Source organism: Delphinapterus leucas, chromosome 11 (assembly GCF_059928025.1).
Source record: "Delphinapterus leucas isolate spDelLeu-1000000601 "Yukka" chromosome 11, BTC_Dleu_Yukka2, whole genome shotgun sequence".
NCBI classification, from domain to species: domain Eukaryota; kingdom Metazoa; phylum Chordata; class Mammalia; order Artiodactyla; family Monodontidae; genus Delphinapterus; species Delphinapterus leucas.
The window spans coordinates 56133271-56152933 of record NC_143139.1 but is presented as its reverse complement, the minus strand read 5'-3'; the positions used below and the strand labels follow the sequence as shown (position 1 = coordinate 56152933).

Genomic DNA, 19663 nt, shown 5'->3' with positions numbered 1-19663 from the left:
TTTGAGAACCATTGGTTTGGAGGAAGAAATTGACTAGATATAAGGAGATTAGTAAAGAGATACTGTAATAATCAAAGCAAATGATAATATCTTTGACCAGGATAGTGGCAGTGAAAATTGATAATGTATTAATACCAGAGAATAATGATACTATTGATAGAAACAAAAGATTCCAGAACAGAAGCTGGTGTTAGAGAGATAAAGATGATTTTCTTTTGCCATTTTTCTCCTTGTAACAGAGGAAACAGAGGTAATTATAATCAGAATAGATCTTACTCTCACTAAGCAGTATTACTGTCTGGTTTTCCATTCTTAAGAACTATCTTAAAATAAAGTTGTGTCGATAAAGACAATTGTATAAATATATTTATTACACAGGAAAAACTGGATTAAACTCCTAGGATTTAGAATGTAATTTTCTAGGATTTAATTTCTGCTAATGAGATACAACATCAATATATGCTGCTGCAATATTGTTAGATTACAACTAGTAAATTGGACATTGGATAAGGTTTCAAAGTCCATTTGGTCTACTGCATCAGTTAGATGAATGGCACAGAAGAATTTAGATGAATGGATATTTCTTCACATGTGCTTCAGTATACAGAGAACTTCTAGTGACCCAATCTGCTGGACTCTGCTACTCAACCAAGCAAATACATTTAACAAGTTTGTTTGATTAGTTTATTTACAAAAATGATCATAAATTTAAATAATTTAATAAGCACATAGTTCCCTCCGCCTTTTCTTTTGGCCATGCCACATGGCTTGTGGGATCTTAGTTCCCTGACCAGGGACTGAAACTGTGCCTCCTGCAGTGGAAGCACCGAGTCCTAACCACTGGACCACCAGGGAATTCCAGTTTTCAATTTTATAAGTGTTTATTTTAAAAGAAAAGAGGGTATTACTAAAACTCAAAAGTACAAATTTTTACGCATTGATTTATGTGACCTAGAGAATACTAAAGGCACAGCATGAGGAATAGTAAGAAACATATGTAATAGTAAAAACCATTCTGTTCAGTATTTTACTGCGAATATTTATGATAATTGTAATATAAATGTACTGTTTATCTAGGAACTCAATATGAAATTCTGCTAAAGACGGGGAAAAAAATTTTAAACCCAAGGTAAATAAAACTTGACATCTTCATTCATAAATGAGTAGCAAAAACATTTTAGATAAACAAAATTGACAACTTGTAAAAATCTTTATAATTCTGAGGCAAGTTTGTGAAAAAATATATGCATTTTTCCTCCAAACTTTAACTGAAATATATTGTAACATCACAAATCTCTCTTATAAAAGTAAAAAGTTTCTGATTAGAGTTTGAGATACATAATTTTGGGAGTTCTTACAAATAATTGGGAACTTCATAAAAGCATCCACAAATGGATGTCAGGGAAGGATTTTATGATAAGTAATCTCAGACAGGAAAATCCTAGCAGCCTACAGATTAGATTGTTTCTAAAGAGCCATAATATAAGTGGATATTATCTGACCAAGTTTTCAAATATCTTATCATATTAGTCACCTACTCAAAAGCCTTCCTTGACTTCTGTATTAGTTTCCTATTGCTGTTATAGCATAAATTTAGTGGCTCAAAACAACACAAATGTACTATCTTACAATTCTGAAGGTCAGAATTCCAAAATGGGTCTCACTGAACTAATATCAAGACACCAGCTGGGCTATATTCCTTTCTGAAGGCTCTAAGAAAGAATCCATTTTCTTGCCTTTTCCCACTCCCTTGGAAAAGGGGACTGCCTGCATTCTTTGGCTTGTGTCCTCCTTCTGTATTCAAAGCTGGCAACAGTCAGTTGAGCCTTCTTCAAATTGCATCCCTCTGACCTCCTCCTCCACATTTAAGGACCCTTGTGATTATACTTGGCCCACCAGGATATCTCCCTATCTTAAGGTCAGCTGATTAGCAAGCTTCACTCATCTGCAAACTTAATTCCCCTCTGCTGTGTAACATAAGATATTCACAGGTTCTGGGGGTTAGGGTGTGGACATCCTTGGTAGGGGGCATTACTCTTCCTACCATGGCTTCCCAATGTCCACCAAACCCATCCTATCTGTCAAGGACTTTTGCATTACTGGCCCCAATTTACTCTCCTGTCTTACCCCCAGGGCTCTGATCTTTGTGCCCTGGGTTCCAGCCTGATCTCTATTCCAGTCCTAGAACCTGGAAACACACACACACACAGCACAAAGTGGCACTTAATAAATATTTGTTAAATGAATGAACTCATCTTTGTATGTCTTCCTGTTTTTTGCCCAGTTCCCTGATCATAATAGATGCTGAAGAAGTATTTGTGGAATTAAATTTTATGTACATCCCCAGTATTACTTCATATCATCACCAGAGGAAAAACAACCATAGTAAGCCACTTTTTCATGGAGAAATAAAGACTATAGACAAGCTGTCACAATTCAGATGAGCCCTTTATTACTTAGTTTTGATGTGATGGACCTCCCTAGAGCACAAAGTATTGCACGTTTAATTCAAGGATGGAGTTCATAAATTAACCCCAGCAGACCACACCATCTACACAGGAAGTGTGTGTGTGCTGGGGGGAGAGGCACTCTAGTATGGATGTGTAGGATACCAAGAAGGTAACTAAGCCACAATTCCCTGTAGTTCATTACATCCAATTTCAGGGTATATACTTAAAGCCTGAAGCCTCTTCTAGTTCTTGCCTAAGTTTTTATTCTCTTGAATGCGTTTCTCTTACTTTTACAGTAGTACTGGTTTCTTAGAAATAGACGTTTGTCCTCTCTTTCTAGGTTTTTCATATCAGAGAAAGAAAAAAACTCAAAAATAAAACATATTGCCTCTAATCACCTGCTCTCTCTTGTTCCATATACAAGAGGCTGGTTTTAAAAATTCATCTTTTCTTTGCAATCCAATGTAACCAACGAGGCAAAAGCAAATGTTTGGAACTGCACAAGCTCATTTCATTTACATTAAACCAATTTTAAATGTTTGGAACTGCGTAAGTTCGTTTCATTTACATTAAACTAATTTTAAATGATTCTCTTCCTTCAGAATTTGAGTCCCCCCTTTCAAACCAACTCCCTATATTCAGTAGGATCAGTAACATCTTTTAACCCAAACACACAAATATTAATCACAATGAACCCTTTCAGTTCTTATTTTACTTTTCTTGCACAACAGATGAGGACATTTTCTAAGCCAGTGTTTATTTTTACTCTGTCTACAGACTAGAATTACTTGTAGAACTTTTTAAAAAACATCATGCCCAGGACCCACCCAAGACCAAGTCTGAATCTGTGAAGGCTGGACCCAGGCATCAGAATTTCTTTTTATCTTTTTTTTTTGTTTTTTTGGCCGTGCCACGCAACTTGCGGAATCTTAGTTCCCTGACCAGGGATTGAACCAGGCCCTCGGCAGTGAAAGCATGGAGTCCTAACCACTGGATTGCCAGGGAACTCCCCAGGATTTATTTATTTAATTTTGCGGTACGCGGGCCTCTCACTGTTGCGGCCTCTCCCGTTGCGGAGCACAGGCTCCGGACGCGCAGGCTCAGCGGCCATGGCTCACGGGCCCAGCCGCTCCGCGGCATGTGGGATCTTCCCGGACCGGGGCACGAACCCGTGTCCCCTGCATCGGCAGGCGGACTCTCAACCACTGCGCCACCAGGGATGCCCCCCCCCCCCCGAATGTCTTTTTAAAGTTCCCCCAGCGATTCTAATGTATGGCCATGGATGGGAACCAAACCTCTTAGCACGCACACCTGCTAGTCACAAAGAGATAAGGCAGTGATGAGAACAGTAGTCAGAGGAAGCTGACCCCAAATTTCGATTTGGCTACGGTCAATTCAAAGAGCAGATCCTTGCCCTGTGGATAATTAGGACTTGACTGGATAATTAGGATAACCGACTTGAGTACTGTATTACATGGCTGAATACAGTGATTGCTTCAGAAACAAGGATATGACTCAAAACAGAAGTTGAATAGGACTTAAAGATATTTTAAAGAAATTATTAGTCAAAGGTCAAATTTATTCACACTGTCTTCTTTAGTAGTCTATGGCTTAAGATGTTAGATATGTGCAATATTCTTTCCCCTTCCCTGCTTTTTACTGTATCTAATGCAGCGAACTCAAGGGAGGGGAGAAAGTCCTTGTTCTCTTTTCCTAAAAAGAGATTTCCCAAATGGCTTCTTGTGGTAGTGGGCCATGAAGAAGAGAAAGTTGAAGGTGATTAGGATCCATGACACTGTAGGGAATCTAGACATTCTACAAAGAGAATGGGTGGGGCACCCAGGCCTTCAATAAAAAGGTAAGGTCTGGGTAGATGCAACAGCAACGGGCTGTGGGTATTGCCTAATTGCAAAGGCACTGTGGAAACATTCTGCTTACATACTGGACTCTGGCACAATATTTTGGTTGAGCTGAATTTTTCCATCACTAATTGCTTACGAGAATTTCCAAATTGAGCACTTCATTGCTCAAAAGTCAAAAAGTGACTGCAAAAGAACATACTTATGCTCTATAAATGGTACGATGCAATCATAATTTGGATAAAGAGATATATACTGCTTTGGCCGAGGAAACCTTGACTAAATTGAATGTTGTTCATCATTTTCTGTAACATTAACATATCTTTCTGCAGTTCTGTCATTTCTTGTATACTTTACTTTATAAAATCTTATTTTGTTCAGATACTTCTTCAAAACGATTGTTGCCAGGATCCAAACTGGCACTGGGAGAAAACTGATTATTTGCAACAAAAAGAGAGAAATATCAAATCCTAGGATTACATATAAAGCATTACCACTCCTTCCAAGTGATTTAAAAATCTATGTCCTAAATCCCAATTTATTTTTTTTGTCAGATCCTTCAAAATTACCTGGAAATTGTGAAACAGCCTTTATGTAGTAAATTCTACCTTCTCAATGTCTTGATTAGATATTAGCCACTGACTGAAAAACGTGTATGTAATTTATTAGTGCCTGAACCACAATCTTAAACTAATTAGCAATGTTTCACCAATTATAACAACACCTTTTAAATGATGAACTACCATATAATTTCTAAATCACTATTTCTTTTTGACACCTTTCTTTTATATTAATGATTTAATCCTGAAAAAAGTGATGTTTCTAAAACCCTGCAATTTGTTTTGAAATTCCTGAGCGTTGAGCAGATCAATTTACAACATTTGTCTTTGAAACATTATTGCTTCTTCAAGACTTTGAACATTATACTCTATCTAAATTCTGTACTTCTATATTTACTGCTTATATATTATCTTCATTTTTAAGGTCCTCTTCGTTTGTCAGCAAGAGCATCTTTTTTAAGAGAAGTCATATATTTTTCTTTAAAGGAATTCCCTTTTTAAAATTTCCCCAATTCAAGATTTTACTATTTAGGAGACAAGAACAAGAGGTTTACTGTAGAGAAATGATAAGCTTATTTTAAATACTTGTAAACTATTGAGATAGAATTCTTTTTTTGGATTGATATAATTATATCCTGTCACACTTAAAGTTGTTCCTGTGTACACAAGACTCATTCCCTTATGGACAGCTTTCTTGCTTGATCTTCAAGCACTGCTCTCACAAAGAGGGAAAATGCCAGTAACTTTAAAGAAGATACACATCTTTACTTTGATAGTTAAGCAACAAGAAGAGCAAAAAAGGCCAAGAGAAGAAAGAAAAGCCTTCTTGCAAAATCAGGTGCACTACAAAGCTCAATTAGTTCACAGACTGAGGACACTGCTTTTTATAAGTTTTTTTCTCCACTGGGAACAGTTTTCTGAGCGTCCCTCTCTCTGCTCTCCATCCCTCGAGTCTTAACCAGGTTTTTTCGTTTTTGCTTGTGAGAACTAAAAAAGTTGCAAAGGAAGGAATATTCGGTACATTTCACGGACGGTTTTCTATTTTCAGAAAGTTTTACCGTTTCCCAGGTGGCTCCCAATTGTTTCTAGACGCACAGAGCCTAGGAGTCACTAGGCTGCCTCTAGACCCTTCTGACAATCTATTTCATGAAAACTAGGAGTCCGCCGTACCCGCCCAAAATGGATCTACGCAGAATTTCGCGTTTGATTCCACGTCGTTTGTCGACCCACGAAAGTTCATCTTTGGACCACAAGTTAAAAACGTCTGTCAAGAGTTAAAAGGCAAGGAAACCTCTAACACCTTTCAAGGGGCTAAAAGACTCCCTGCACCTCCCAAGACGAGTTCTGGACGCGGCCAGTGGAGCTCGGACCTTGACCATGCGCCGGAGTAGGTGTATCCCCGCTACGCACTGGCTTTAACCGGAGGAAAAGTTAACTTTCGGCTCCTTGCATTTCTCCAAAGTCAACCCTCTAGGGCCCTAACCTAAGCTGGGCCAAGGCCTCAAAATCTGGGACCAGGCAAGACAGGTGTGTAAAGAAAGCCTCCGGGCACCACGCACGGGTCGCCGTGCACAAACCCGCCTGAAGAACCGGGGGTCCCGGGGCTCCCCGATGTATTTACTCCTGGTTTGAGTATAGCCTGCAAAGCCTCGTCGCCTCCTGGTAACGCGAGCATACTCCGAGCCACCCCGCGAAGGGTCTAACACTGATGCTCCCCCCAAACCTCAAGATCTCCGCAGGAGCGAGGCATCCCTCATGGGGCGTCCTTACCTTGGGGTTGGTCAGGAGCTGGTGCTCGTCGCTGTGCAGTAGCGCCCTGGAGTTGGACTCGGAGTTGTTCACGTAGACCTGGACGCAGGGGTACTGCGAGGTGCCCCTGCAATCGGCGCCACAGGTGAAGGTGCACTCGAACACCTCGCCGATCTGCTGCACCGACAGCACCGTGCAGTTGGCCGCCGTGGCTTGCAGATCCTGCAGCGCGGGACTGAGCCAGCAGAAACCGAAGATAAAGAGCGACACGACGCCGGAGATGATGAGAAACAAGCCGAGCCGGATGCTCTTGTCCTCGGCTTCCGTGTACTCGTAAGCCACCCGGAGCTTCGCCATCGCCCCCCACTCCCGGCGGCAGGCACGCTCCCCCCGCCCCCTCCCGCCCCCGGCGCAGAGCCCGACTGCCTCGGGCGGGAGGAGCCGCCGCCGCGCGACAGCAGGGGAGTGGGCGGCCAGGGGGAGCGCGCGAGAACAAAGGGGCTGAGGCCGGCGACGCCCCCGGCGGCGGCAGCGCCCCCCCAACCTCCCCGCCCAGCCGCCGCCCGTGCCCCGGAGGCTCGCGGCGCTGCCGCGGTTTCAGAGCCTCCTGCACCCTCGGGCGCTCGGAGCGCTCGGGCGGCTCCTGCCTCCAGCGCCCCCTGCCAGCCTCCGCCCCCGCGCTTTCCCCGCCTCCCCCACCCCGCCTCCTCTCGCCCAGTGTCTCCCAGTCTCCATCGCCCGCCTGCCGCTGCTCCACGGACTCGCCGGGCAGCTGCCCCGAGGGCAGGAGCCGCAGGGCTGAGGCGAGCCCGGGGGCTCCCCCGCGAGGGAGGCAGCTCCGCCCGGCCCCACCCGCCGCCGACTTGAGTCCTCCCGCCCCGCCCCGGGGCGTTTCCCGTGGGCGAGGGGCGGGCGAGCCCCGGGGATAGCGGCGGCTGGCGCTCGGGATTCTCGTTAAATCCCTTTGGAGGGACATCCGAGATAAAAGCTTAGGGTCAATATAATTTAACCGGAGTGAAAGTTTAAAACAAAAAACAAACGAGGGAGAGGGTGTAGCGCAAGTGAAGCGGCGGGAATTTTGAACTCCAAACGGGGATTGGTCAGCCAGCGGGGAGAGTGAGCTAGCGGCCAGGCGGCGGGCGCTCCCGGGGAAACGGGCCGCCGGGACCAGCAAGACTCGGTTGGAAACCCCCGGGCGAGCGGCGTGCGCTGGGGGGCGCCCCCGGGGAAACCCTGGCGCCAGTTCCCACGCTTGGGGCGGGAGCGTACGCGGCGGGGCGGGAGGCGTGACCCGCTACCGCCCCCTCCCCGCCAGCGAGCGCTGTAACGGTCGGGCCTCAGGATCCCGGCGCTGCCCACTGCCCCGGCGCAGCCGGCGCTCCCCCGGCCCCAGCCCGGCCCGGAGGGCAGCAGGAGAGGAGTCAAACAGGCTGAGTCAGACGGAGTTTGCAGTGGAGGCAACGCACGTGGGGGCAGGAACCTGTGACGGGCAAGACCCGGGAAAGTCGCTTCCTGGGTCCTGGGTGGACCTCGCGGCAACTTAGCTCTCCGGCTGCCGGGTCGACCCCAACTCAATTTGCCCTGCGGCTGGGGCTGACTGAGTAGGGACCCGAGGAAACAGGTGCAGAGGCTTGCAGCCCTGGAAGGAGACACCACTTTCCCCATCAGGACCGTCCCCTCGCTCCCGGCCTCCCGAGAACAGGATCTTCTCTGTTCTGTCTCCCTCCTTAGGAGTCTTGCCACCCTTGGCCCATCCCGGAATTTGTAGATGAGCTTTCCAGGAGCGCTGTGCAAGGCGATAGCGGCGTTCAGACTCACTTTGGGACAGGTACCGTTCCTAGAGCTGCGTCCTGCTCTCTTAATTCTTCCCTCCACACCCACCTCCCCACCTCGCCCGCGCATACCTTCAGCCTCTATACTTTTCGTGACCTTTAAAAAAAAAGTTAAGATGATCTTTCTCCAAACCACACTTCTATCAAAATATCAAACTTGGAGAACTATTTCGACCTACATTTTGAAGAGTCAGAATGTTCACTTTGCAAAATACATAAAGATATATTTTTCTTGACTTGCAAGTCCCAAATGAATATACTCTTAATTAAATTCAGTTATGTTCCTGATGAATATGGAAACACCAAGTCATGGAATTCTTGACTTCTCTTTCTTGGATTTCAAATGTTACTTTACTGGTGTAGTACTTTTCAGCTGAAGTCCCGATCTGCTACTTTGAAGTACTCCTTGATGTGGCAGGTAACAGTATTTCCAAGCAAGGGGTAAAGCAAGTTTAATTACAGGAAGACCCTAAGTGTTTTTCTGAATAAATTAAGAAGGTGCAGGGTTTGGAGAAGACAACTTTGTACTTTAATACCTTTCAAGTTTTGAGAGACTAGATTTCTTTCCTTCTTTACCTAGGAATTAAATTATTTTCTTCCCTTTCTGTTGGCATAAAGACAATTGTTAGTGGTTACACACACTACCTGAAAGGAAAAGTGAGTTTAATAGTTGAAGCAGCTTAACCTAAGATCACAGATTTTCAGCGTGAATCTTTTTCCTACGGCAGGTTATAATTATCTTCCTTTTCAAGAAGGCTAAAGCCAATCTAACATCTGAGGCAGTGGTGAGCAAATAAGATCTCATAGCTCTGATATGCTGAGCAACTTGACCTTGAGGCAGAATTAATTCCTATAGCGTTCATAAAACACAGGAATGGGGTGTCTAAAAATAATTTAATGAATATGATTCATTTTTCTATGATTCCAGAGCTCAAAGAGTTCTGTGAATGAACCCTTTGCCTCAAAACTGAAGCAAGATGGTCTTCCAAGTAAATCTAGAGAACAAACATCAGAAAATTCTGTCTTAGTTTAACTTAAATTCTTAAAGGCTTTTAAATCCATTTTTTCAAGTTCTGCATTTAGTCACTGTCCTTCTTTATAATTATTCTAAAAGTATTTGAAGAAACTGTTGCCATCTAGCCTTCTGTTCTTTAAACATTTACTTTTCTCCTCTTATTTCCTATTTTTAAATTAGCTTGCTTCTCTTCTGAACTTTTCATTATTTCATGTGTTCCTTATTGAAAGTCAAACATATCAAAAGACTTTCCAAATTTCTGTTTTATCCTTAATGGAACACTGGGTTTGTTATCAGTTTCATTTGAGGTGGGGCTGCCTTTTCACATTTCCAAGGAAGGTTGGGTATGTCAGCTCCTCAGTTTCTGAAAACAGGTCACCATTGACTCTCTTAAGTTAGAATAGTAGTAAGACCCCCTGGGACGTCAGAGATGCTAAGCTCTGAGGTCACTGAGCATCTTGTTTCCCGTGGAGGGCAGAGGCACAGGAAAAAAAGAAAAAGAAAAGCGAGTCCTTTCTTTGCATAGTTGTCCACCAGTTAAAATTAAGATTAAAACTGCAATACTCAGAACCAGACTGACTTATTTGATGTACTTCATTGTCTGCAACAATGTTTTCAGGAGAATCATGGCGAAGCCTTGATGAAGTTCTTTTTAAAAGAAAAATAAAATCTATCTAAACAAGGACATTAAAACCATTGTTATTTATAGTTTTTTCTTATGATCAGTATTCTTCAAGAAGTTCTGTGACTGATGTTAAAGTTGCAATATAAAATTTCATATGTATATATACCTTTATTGAAAGATTCTGAAAAGAATGATCATAAGTAGGGCTTTGGTATCCTAGGAATAGAAGGGAATTTGGAATATGTTGGGAAAATGTTTATACATGGTTTTAAAAATTGGTACATTGTGAAGTTTTTCAATAACAAAACTGCTACTGTACACTTGGATAGCTAAAATATATAGGGGAGAAAAATAATACTGTATCATCACCTTTTCTCATTAAAATTCACATGCTGGATAGGTTTTAGACATTTGCAACTAGAATAACTAGGTAAGAATAAATATGAATGAAAGCATGAGTGATCCAACAACAAAAAATATATAGAAAAAATTTATCCTTTCCATTTATCTTATATAACTTTAGATTTTGTTATTGTCACAGAAAATTAAGTTTCCTTTTCATTTGGTCTTAACTTAAAAAATGCTTACAGTTGTACTAGATCGTTTCCAGCTTGCTGATATTAACTTTCTTGCCATGCTTCATTGTGAATGTTAAATATTTGTTATTAGCATTAGAATTTTACATTTGAAATAAATTTCCTATGTGGCCACTATCTTTTCTAATTACATTTATTTTTTCCTATCCGTAAACTTTACCTATTATATTGAGCATATAATTATTGAGGACACTACTTCCTATTTCTAAATATTTATAATCATATTACAGCAGGAAGGGATCTTAAATATTACCTAGCTACATATTAAGCAGGAGAGCTTCCAAAGACTTTGCATTTTGTTTGAAATAGTAAAGAATGATTATTAAAAAATATTTTTTCAAAGTTCAAATTTGTTTACATACAGCCTTTATCTTTGCAATTGAGAAAGAAAAGCAAAAAGCACAGATAATCACTTCATATTAGTAAATTCATAATACTGTACTGGAAGTGCTGGCTGGATTTCCTAAATTCTTGCCACCTGTCTATCATGTTAATGGAAGTGAACTTCTATGGGAGGTATATATACACATATGTAGTAAAAGGGAAATCAGCTTTGAAATTGGAAAGCAAGAAGCTAAGAAATTCTGGTCTCAACGTTGAGTAAATAGTTTATAACTGATGTTCTTAGATTGTTTCCTCCTCCCCATACAAAAGGTTTTGGACTAGAAGATAGTTTTAACATTTCATGATTTTTATTCCAAGTTGATTTTGTTCTTCCCATGTTCTTCAAAAACTTGGGTATTACTCTCTAACAGCACCTAGTTCTGTTAAAGAGTCTTTTAATAATTCCCAAATATGGAGAGCACCTCCTAGTACAGTGACTAAAAGGGAGAGTGTTTGTCTTTGGAGAAATGGACCGACGCCTACTGAACACCTACTATAAGCAAATGCTCTAATTTAATCTTACCGTGAGATGAAGAGGAACAAGATTAAGTAACTTTCTGAGGCTGCGCATGTATTGACTATGGCAGATTACAAGACCCATTCTTTTTCTACTGTACTATGCCATCTCTAAGGAATTTCTGTATTTAATAAAAAAGAAATGTAGGTAATACAAGCAGATTTAAAATGTGCTTATATACTTATATTCAAGTATGGTTAGGCTTGATCAACATCCATATTGTGAAACCTGACTATGAAGGGGGGGCAGTGGGTAGAGAATCAAGGAGCTGATGATTTAATCTGATCCTCCTGTTTAATTTTACTCTGAAACACTTGTGTTGAAAATAGCTCTTTTTTAGATGCATAGCAAATATAAGTAGTACTGTTTTATGCAGGAGAGGGAGATTAAGTGTAGTATTTAGGTTTCAGAGAGACTTGTTAGAAATTCAAGCTATTCAAAGTATAAGTAAACACAGGGAACAACTATATGTTAACACAAGTCATTAAATAGTTCTAGGGTAGAAGAAAAGCCTACCCTCTTAATGCACGGAATCACCTAATACTTTTAATAACAGTTTCCTTGCTTTTGCTTGGACACTTCCAGTGATGAAAAATTCATTAACTCCTGGGACTTCCCTGGTGGTGCAGTGGTTAAGAATCCGCCTGCCAATGCAGGGGACACAGCTTCGATCCCTGGTCTGGGAAGATCCCACATGCCGTGGAGCAAGCAAGCCTGTGCGCCACAACTGCTGAGCCTGTGCTCGAGAGCCCACGAGCCACAGCTACTGAGCCCTCATGCCACAACTACTGAAGCCCACGCACCTAGAGCCCGTGCTCCGCAACAAAAGAAGCCATTGCAAGGAGAAGCCCGCGCACTGCAAGGAAGAGTAGCCCCTGCTCTCCACAACTAGAGAAAGCCCACGCACAGCAATGAAGACCCAATGCAGCCAAAAATAAATTTATTTAAAAAAAGAAAGAAAAATGCATTAACTCCTAATGCTACTCATCTGATTTCTGGACCTTTTAAAAATGTATGATGGGACTTCCCTGGTGGTGCAGTGGTTGAGAGTCCGCCTGCCGATGCAGGGGACACGGGTTCGTGCCCCGGTCCGGGAAGATCCCACATGCTGTGGAGCGGCTGGGCCCGTGAGCCATGGCCACTGAGCCTGTGCGTCCGGAGCCTGTGCTCCGCAACGGGAGAGGCCACAGCAGTGAGAGGCCCGCGTACCACAAAAAAAAAAAAAAAAGAAGTATGATGTACAATTTACTTTCTTGTAAATTGAAATCTGCCTTGCCATAACATCCATGTAAATATCCTTATTCTGCCCTCTGGTGTTACACAGGTTAAAGATAGTCTGCTTTACAAATGATAATCTGCCTTACAAACTTCAGATGTGGGAAGATAACTGTCATGTCCTTAGGCCCTTTCTTCTTATGCTTATCTTAAATTTCTTCAGTATTCCCTTTTGATATGGTTTAGAAAACTACGGTCATATCCTTACCCCAAAATGCTAAGAAAAATAGATAATTTGAAGTTGGAAACATTCTCTAAAACTAGAGTCTGCACCTTTCTTTTCCATGTTATCTTGTCTACAAACACTTCTAGGATGGTGGATTTTGTTGTTCACTAATTAACATTACCATTGCAAAATGATTTGGGCTCATATTTCTTAGACAGAATTGGGATTCCAAAAAGTGATGTGCAAGTCAACTAATTTAATATTCAAATATTAAATCATTTAGAATAAGCTTAAAAAATAATTTTTAAAAACAGGTATAATTTTCACTCAATAAAGGGACATAACTTGTTTTATATTTCAAGAATATTAACCATTTGAAGATAATAAATTACTTAAAACATTGAAAATAAAAAATCAAACATGTCTGACTCCTAAGAGGAGAAATATTTAACAGCTCAAATTTTCTCTAAAGACAGACTATTTTTCATGCAACTGTTACATATGGTAATTAAAACTACATCTTAAAATAAATGTTCAGTATGTAACAGATTTAAAGGTAGCTTGAAAGCATTCTGGCTGCCCCAAATCTTTATTTTTATAAAAGGATGAAACTATTTATGTCATTCCTGCATGTATTTTTTTCCTCATTGAGCTGTATATTTTTGAATAATCATCAATTTCAAAGTTTTTTCATTAAAAATGAGTATCCATTGAGCTGGTCCTAGAAATAATCAAGTTCACCCAGCCACTTGTTGGCATCATAACACTCTTGAAATTTGACGCATTTCTTCCAAAATGTTTAAAGAACTCTCATGTGTTATTCCTAAAATTATCTTCAGTATATACTAGAGAATAGATTAGTTTGGAAGAAAAACATCACTTGTTAAAAGTTTTAAAAATTAAATTATGTGGTCAAAAAGTTACTTAGGCTAAATACAAATGCATGTTAGCAGGACATTATGTTTCAGGATATGCTTATGAAAATTAATGAGACTAGCTCTGATTCATAGTGAAAATTTCTGTTTGTTTTCCTCAGCTAGTATCCTCAATTGTTGCTTAAAGGAACTACCACTTGGGGCATAGGGCGTTTTATTTCACCTTCTCTAACAAAAATGTTGAAATATATTTGTGGTGTGGTAGAAGCCTATCAGGCCTTGGAAATGAAAACTTAGTTTTGCTATAGAGAAGGTAAGTAGGTTATTAGCTGAAGTATTTTGGCAAGTGTCAAGTGGTGGTCATAAGCTATTAGACTATGCAATAATTTGGGTTTTCAACAGAGATAGGAAATTATGACAATGAAGACTATCATCATTGTGAATTTTCAAGAAGTCATTCATTTAGGGACTTCCCTGGTGGCACAGTGGTTAAGAATCCGCCTGCCAATGCAGGGGACATGGGTTCAAGCCCTGGTCCAGGAAGATCCCACATGCCTAGGAGCAACTAAGCCCCTGCGCCACAACTACTGAGTCTGTGCTCTAGAGCCCGCGAGCCACAACTACTGAAGTCCGTGAGCCTAGAGCCTGTGCTCCGCAACGAGAAGCAGCCGCAATGAGAAGCCCGCGCACCGCAATGAAGAGTAGCACCCACTCGACACAACTAGAGAAAGCCCGCGCGTAGCAACGAAGACCCAATGCAGCCAAAAATAAAATTTTTTTTAAAAAAGTCATTTAAATGACCGAGGGAAAACTGTGGCAGACAACTGAAAATATTTAGCTTTTTAAACTGAATATTGAATTCTTATGATAAACATATCATTAAAATTTTGTCAGGTCGTAGTATTTATACAACAGGATGACTGGACTTAAAAAAAGTTTCAGTTGCTGGACCCAAGAGTTGATAATGCACAAGCTGCCCTTAGCAGTTCTTATGCATACAAATTGAAGTGGAAATCTAGCAAAAATATCCCTAGGAAATAGCTAAGATTTGAGAGGGAAAAAAAAAAAGCATCTTTGTTGTGTTATACTTGGAAATGGATTTAGCTCTCCTCATATTCTGCTCTAATAAATGCTACTGTAATAATGTAGTTTCTGCACCAGAACACTGGTTGATACAGTAAAGTATCAAGTAAAAATGCCCCCGATAAGGCTTCCCTGGTGGCGCAGTGGTTGAGAGCCTGCCTGCCGATGCAGGCGACACGGGTTCGTGCCCTGGTCCGGGAAGATCCCACATGCCGCGGAGCAGCTGGGCCCGTGAGCCATGGCCGCTGAGCCTGCGCGTCCGGAGCCTGTGCTTCGCAACGGGAGAGGCCACAACAGTGAGAGGCCCGAGTACCGCAAAAAAAATAAAAAATAAAAATACCCCCGATACACAGGAATACATTGTCCCAAGATCAACTTCGTTGGGTTTCACCAGAATTTTATTTTATTCTAGTTAATACTTACACAGTAGGCAAAGTATAGTTTAAGTGTAATTGGTAGTTCACTAACTTCAGAAATGACTTGTGATACTTAACTAAATTTTGTATTCTTGGCCTCTCCCTAGACATTCAAAAATCAGAGTATGTAAACATGAGGTCTAAAATATGTATTTTAATGTTTTGCAGTTGATTCTTATGCATTGTTTGAGAATTACCTAACTAGAGGATAACTTTGACTCTGGTGAGCTCCTGCAGTGGTTTAAATCCAAACTGAGCTTTTTATAATCAAATTTAATGATCAGCTTTATGAATAAGAGGATTATTGCTTAATCTAATTTTTGTGATCACTACTGTGGCAAAAAACAGGAGATTGCACACTAATGCAATGTATAATTTCAGGCTGAAATTCACCTCAAAATTTAATAACTCTCTTCACTCCTTTGAATGTAGAACTACATACATAAATAAATCTGGTGAATATACACATACATATACTTTACTATTTGTTGTGCTTTAATGTTTCATGTTCCTATTCCAAAATTAAAAGAAAAAAGTTGAGGGAAGTTGTCTTAACTTTTTTTTGATTAAATTCCTTTCCAAAGATATTGCAGTAATTTAAAGTAAACCTTACCTATGACTCAGAGAAGAGCACATTTTAGACTAGGTCAGTGTTTTAAGTATGTCATTTTTAGCCCTGATGACGACACCTTCTTCAATTTCAGGTGAAGAAGGGTATCAACATCTTAAAAGAGCTGAAGTTATCAAATCCAACGTTATTCTCAGTCCTCTGAACAGCAAGTGATAGTCATTTAGTTTCTGCTTGAACGTTTTTTGTTGATGGAATCCTCACTTCATGAAGCATTTAATACCGTGGGATAGCATCTTAAAATAGAAAACCAAAATGTCTCAACTTCCACCTTCTGGTTTGAAACTTGCCCTCTTCTTCATCTAAGACCTTCTTATATTTGAAGACAGCTGTTATGTCTCTCCTTAGTTGTCCACTGTCTCTTCTTCAAAGGCTACATCTCATCAACTCAATTCTTCCGATGCATGACATCTTTGAAATTGCTATGCATTTTGTAGTTGGTGATTTCTCATACTTCAATTGAACTTTTTTCCTTATATACAAAATAATGGTGTACCTTAAAACTGTTGGCAAATAGGTTTGCTGAAATACAGTAATCCCACTTAAACATTTTTTCAATCAATGACAGGAACTCTTGAGGTCACCCAGTTCAACTCCTTACCTTATACACAGAACACTGTCCAGCCCCTCTCCTCGGTTATGTTGGATGAGGTTGAATTTAATGCCTTACAAACCAACTCATTTCAAAATCTCAATTACCTCAGTTACATTTTAATATTGTGCTGAAATCTTTCTTACGGGTCATAGTTCTGCCCTTCAGTTACACAAATGAAATGTGTCTTTCACTGACAGCTCTTGAGTTTGATACTTGAAGACAGATCCTGTTTCCAAAGTTCATTCTCTAATGCTAAACATTCCTTCTCCCTGTTTTTTTTTTTTTTTTTAATGATATTTTGGGTATACTCAAAAACCTACCTCATGATGCTATGCTGAAGACAGGTGTATTAATGCATGTAAAACACTTAGTATGTTGCTTGGTAGCTAGAAGGCATGCCACATTCTCTTCTGCCTTCCCCAGTCATGGCAGCTCTTAAAACACAGCAGACTTCCTACCTTGTTCTGAGCACTACTTTTGTTAATGTAGTTTGAAGATTACTTCAGTATTTTTGGCAATAAAATCACAATTTACACTGATTTACATATGAACCACTCTTAAGCCATGGTATATTCCACCATCCTTTTAGAAACCAAAGTGTAAAACTAAGTAATTATCCTGGTGCAATATGTCCTATTTGATGTAACTTTAAAAAAAAAAATTACTGGGTTAGATTTAGATTCCAATTTTGACTTTTAATGTGTTTATTTGCTTCATCTCCTAGATCTGTCATTTATTCATAGTATGATATAATTCATCGGTAACACTAGCAGCAAGGAGAAAACCTTGTGACATGCCATTAGGATCTAGGTTTTAAAGACAATTATGTCTGGCTTATCTTATTTTTCCAGAGACTTGTTTTAACAAAACCAGTTACTAAGTATTCCTATATCTTCTTTGTTAACTACACAAACCATGGTTAAGACAGAACGTTAAAGACAGACATTCCCTTTCTTTACACACATGCACATTTAGGTTTTCAGCAACTTTTTTGCAAAATTGATGCTATTAACCAAATTTAAGTTAAAATAAGTGCAGCCATGCTCAGATGCCAAAGAATGGAAGATCTATGGTTTTGGAATGAAGGAGGATTCAGAGGAAGGATCAGTTAGAAAGGGTAGAGTAGGAAAAATTTGAAAGTTTTGAGAATTGAAAATACTTAAAAAAGATTCTCTTGAAAATGGAACTACAGCAAAAAAGTTATTTCAAAGCCAACTGCTTTAATCTGTACATTTTATTTTCAAATTAAAATTATCAATTTATACCATTCAATCAACATGTATTTATCAAGCACCTACTGTGTCCCCAGTTCAGTGGCAAAAAGGAAAAGACCAGTTAAATGGTTTATATACTGTAAGAATTTAAATAAATTTTCAGTTCTTAATTAGAATTTGTTGTATCTAAGGAAAACTATCTGTGCAATGAAAAATCCCTGTAGATGGAGTTTGTTATAGTATCACCACAAGAAGCATAAAATATATTTGAAACTAAACAGCTGAAAGACCTTTCCTTTGCAACTAAATAGCTTTTGTTTCCAGAAAGCCAATTATAGTATAATCACAAAAATTATTTAACATAATGTACATGACACTAGTTATATAGGGAAAAATTAAGATAATTAAATCTAAGAAAGAAAATTTGAAATATTAGTTTATGTCAACTTCTGTACATGTACAATATGACCACAAGTTATAAAACCAAGGAATATAACAGTGTATTATATGAAAGAGTTTACTATCATATTTTAAAGATTTCAAATCGAATTTTAATACTTGGATTTGGAGTCAAGAACATGGTAATTTCTGACAATTTTATTAACAAGTTATAAAAAGTTGGTTTACATGTTAAGAGTTTTCTCATTTTGATGATTCAGGGTAAATAGAATTCAGAAAACTGGAAAAGTGTGCACTTAAAACTTTGCATATGGCAGTTAAAGCAAACAGCTAGAGGCCAGACAACAAACCACTTGAGCTGTTTTGTTTTTGAGTCATTCACACAGTACCTACCAGTCATGATGGTGGTGACACTTTATACTGTTATGTTTATACTCATAAGAATAAAGATCCCCTTCCATTTTCTTTTTTCCTTCCAGCTGTTTCTTATGATTATGTAGGAAAAGTTACATTTTACAAAGTAAATTACTATGAAAAAATGTAACCTCTTTTTAAGAAATCGATTTCTGGATTTAACAGATGTCAAATTACATATGTGTTCTGTGAAGTTGTTTTGCACAAAAGTTAAACTAGAATACATAAGTTCCATTTTCCTACAGAAGAGATGCTTTGTTTAAATCTAAAGATTAAAAAATCCTGATATTTTTATGTCAGTTTCTCATATCTCAAAATATATAGAAAAAGGTAAATCTTAAGTCATTTTATATTCCTGATATGCAAATACAGCAAGGTCATAAATGTTTCATTTTCAAACATGATTTGGTACATGTCAACAAACTTCCACTCTTCATAGAAAAATACGTTAAAAAGGAAAATTTAAAGAATCAACATTTTTTTAAACTTCTATCTCTAGTTCTGCTTTTATAGCTTCAGTCTTCAAACATTTTTAAATATAGTATCTGTAGATGGAAAAGAATCCATCAACTTGCATGTGAAATAACCAGGCGATCAAATTGAAGGGGAAGTCTACCCCACTCCTCCTCTTTGGCTTACCTTAATTTGCACATTACTTCTTTAAGATATATCTCAAAGGTCTAACAAGAAATATCTTATACACGTCTCACAAAAGCAGAGTATTATGATTGGGTCTCAGGAGTGTTCAGGAAGTTTTATTTCTAATGCTGCCATTATTCATTTAAAAAACAGTTTTCTCTGTTCTGAACTTGGTTAATACTAAGAATGTCTACATTTTTAACCTACAAGTGAAACGGTATATGGTTCCATTAAATAAGCTGTCAAAAGCTGGAAAAAAAAGACTACGTTTTAAATTGTTTAGTCACACCGTTCAGTTGTAAAACTTTAGGTTGTTTTTCCTGTTTTTCCTGTTGAAGAAATAATTTCACAATTTCAAATCAAAGTCAACAC

At 39.4% G+C, this 19663-nt stretch overlaps 1 protein-coding gene across 2 annotated transcripts in view; it reads right to left on the bottom strand.

The window, feature by feature from the left end:
• KCNMB4 (potassium calcium-activated channel subfamily M regulatory beta subunit 4) overlaps positions 1-7076 on the bottom strand; it is a 63463-nt gene extending 56387 nt beyond the window's left edge. The window contains exon 1 of one of the 2 annotated variants that reach the window (XM_089921014.1): positions 6640-7076. In XM_089921014.1, coding sequence (XP_089777140.1) covers positions 6640-6975 — 336 coding nt within the window. In that variant the 5' untranslated portion in view covers positions 6976-7076. The remainder of the gene's footprint in view (positions 1-6639) is intronic. The other variant, XM_022571541.3, reaches the window with a different exon arrangement.
• Between the last annotated feature and the right edge of the window lie 12587 nt (positions 7077-19663).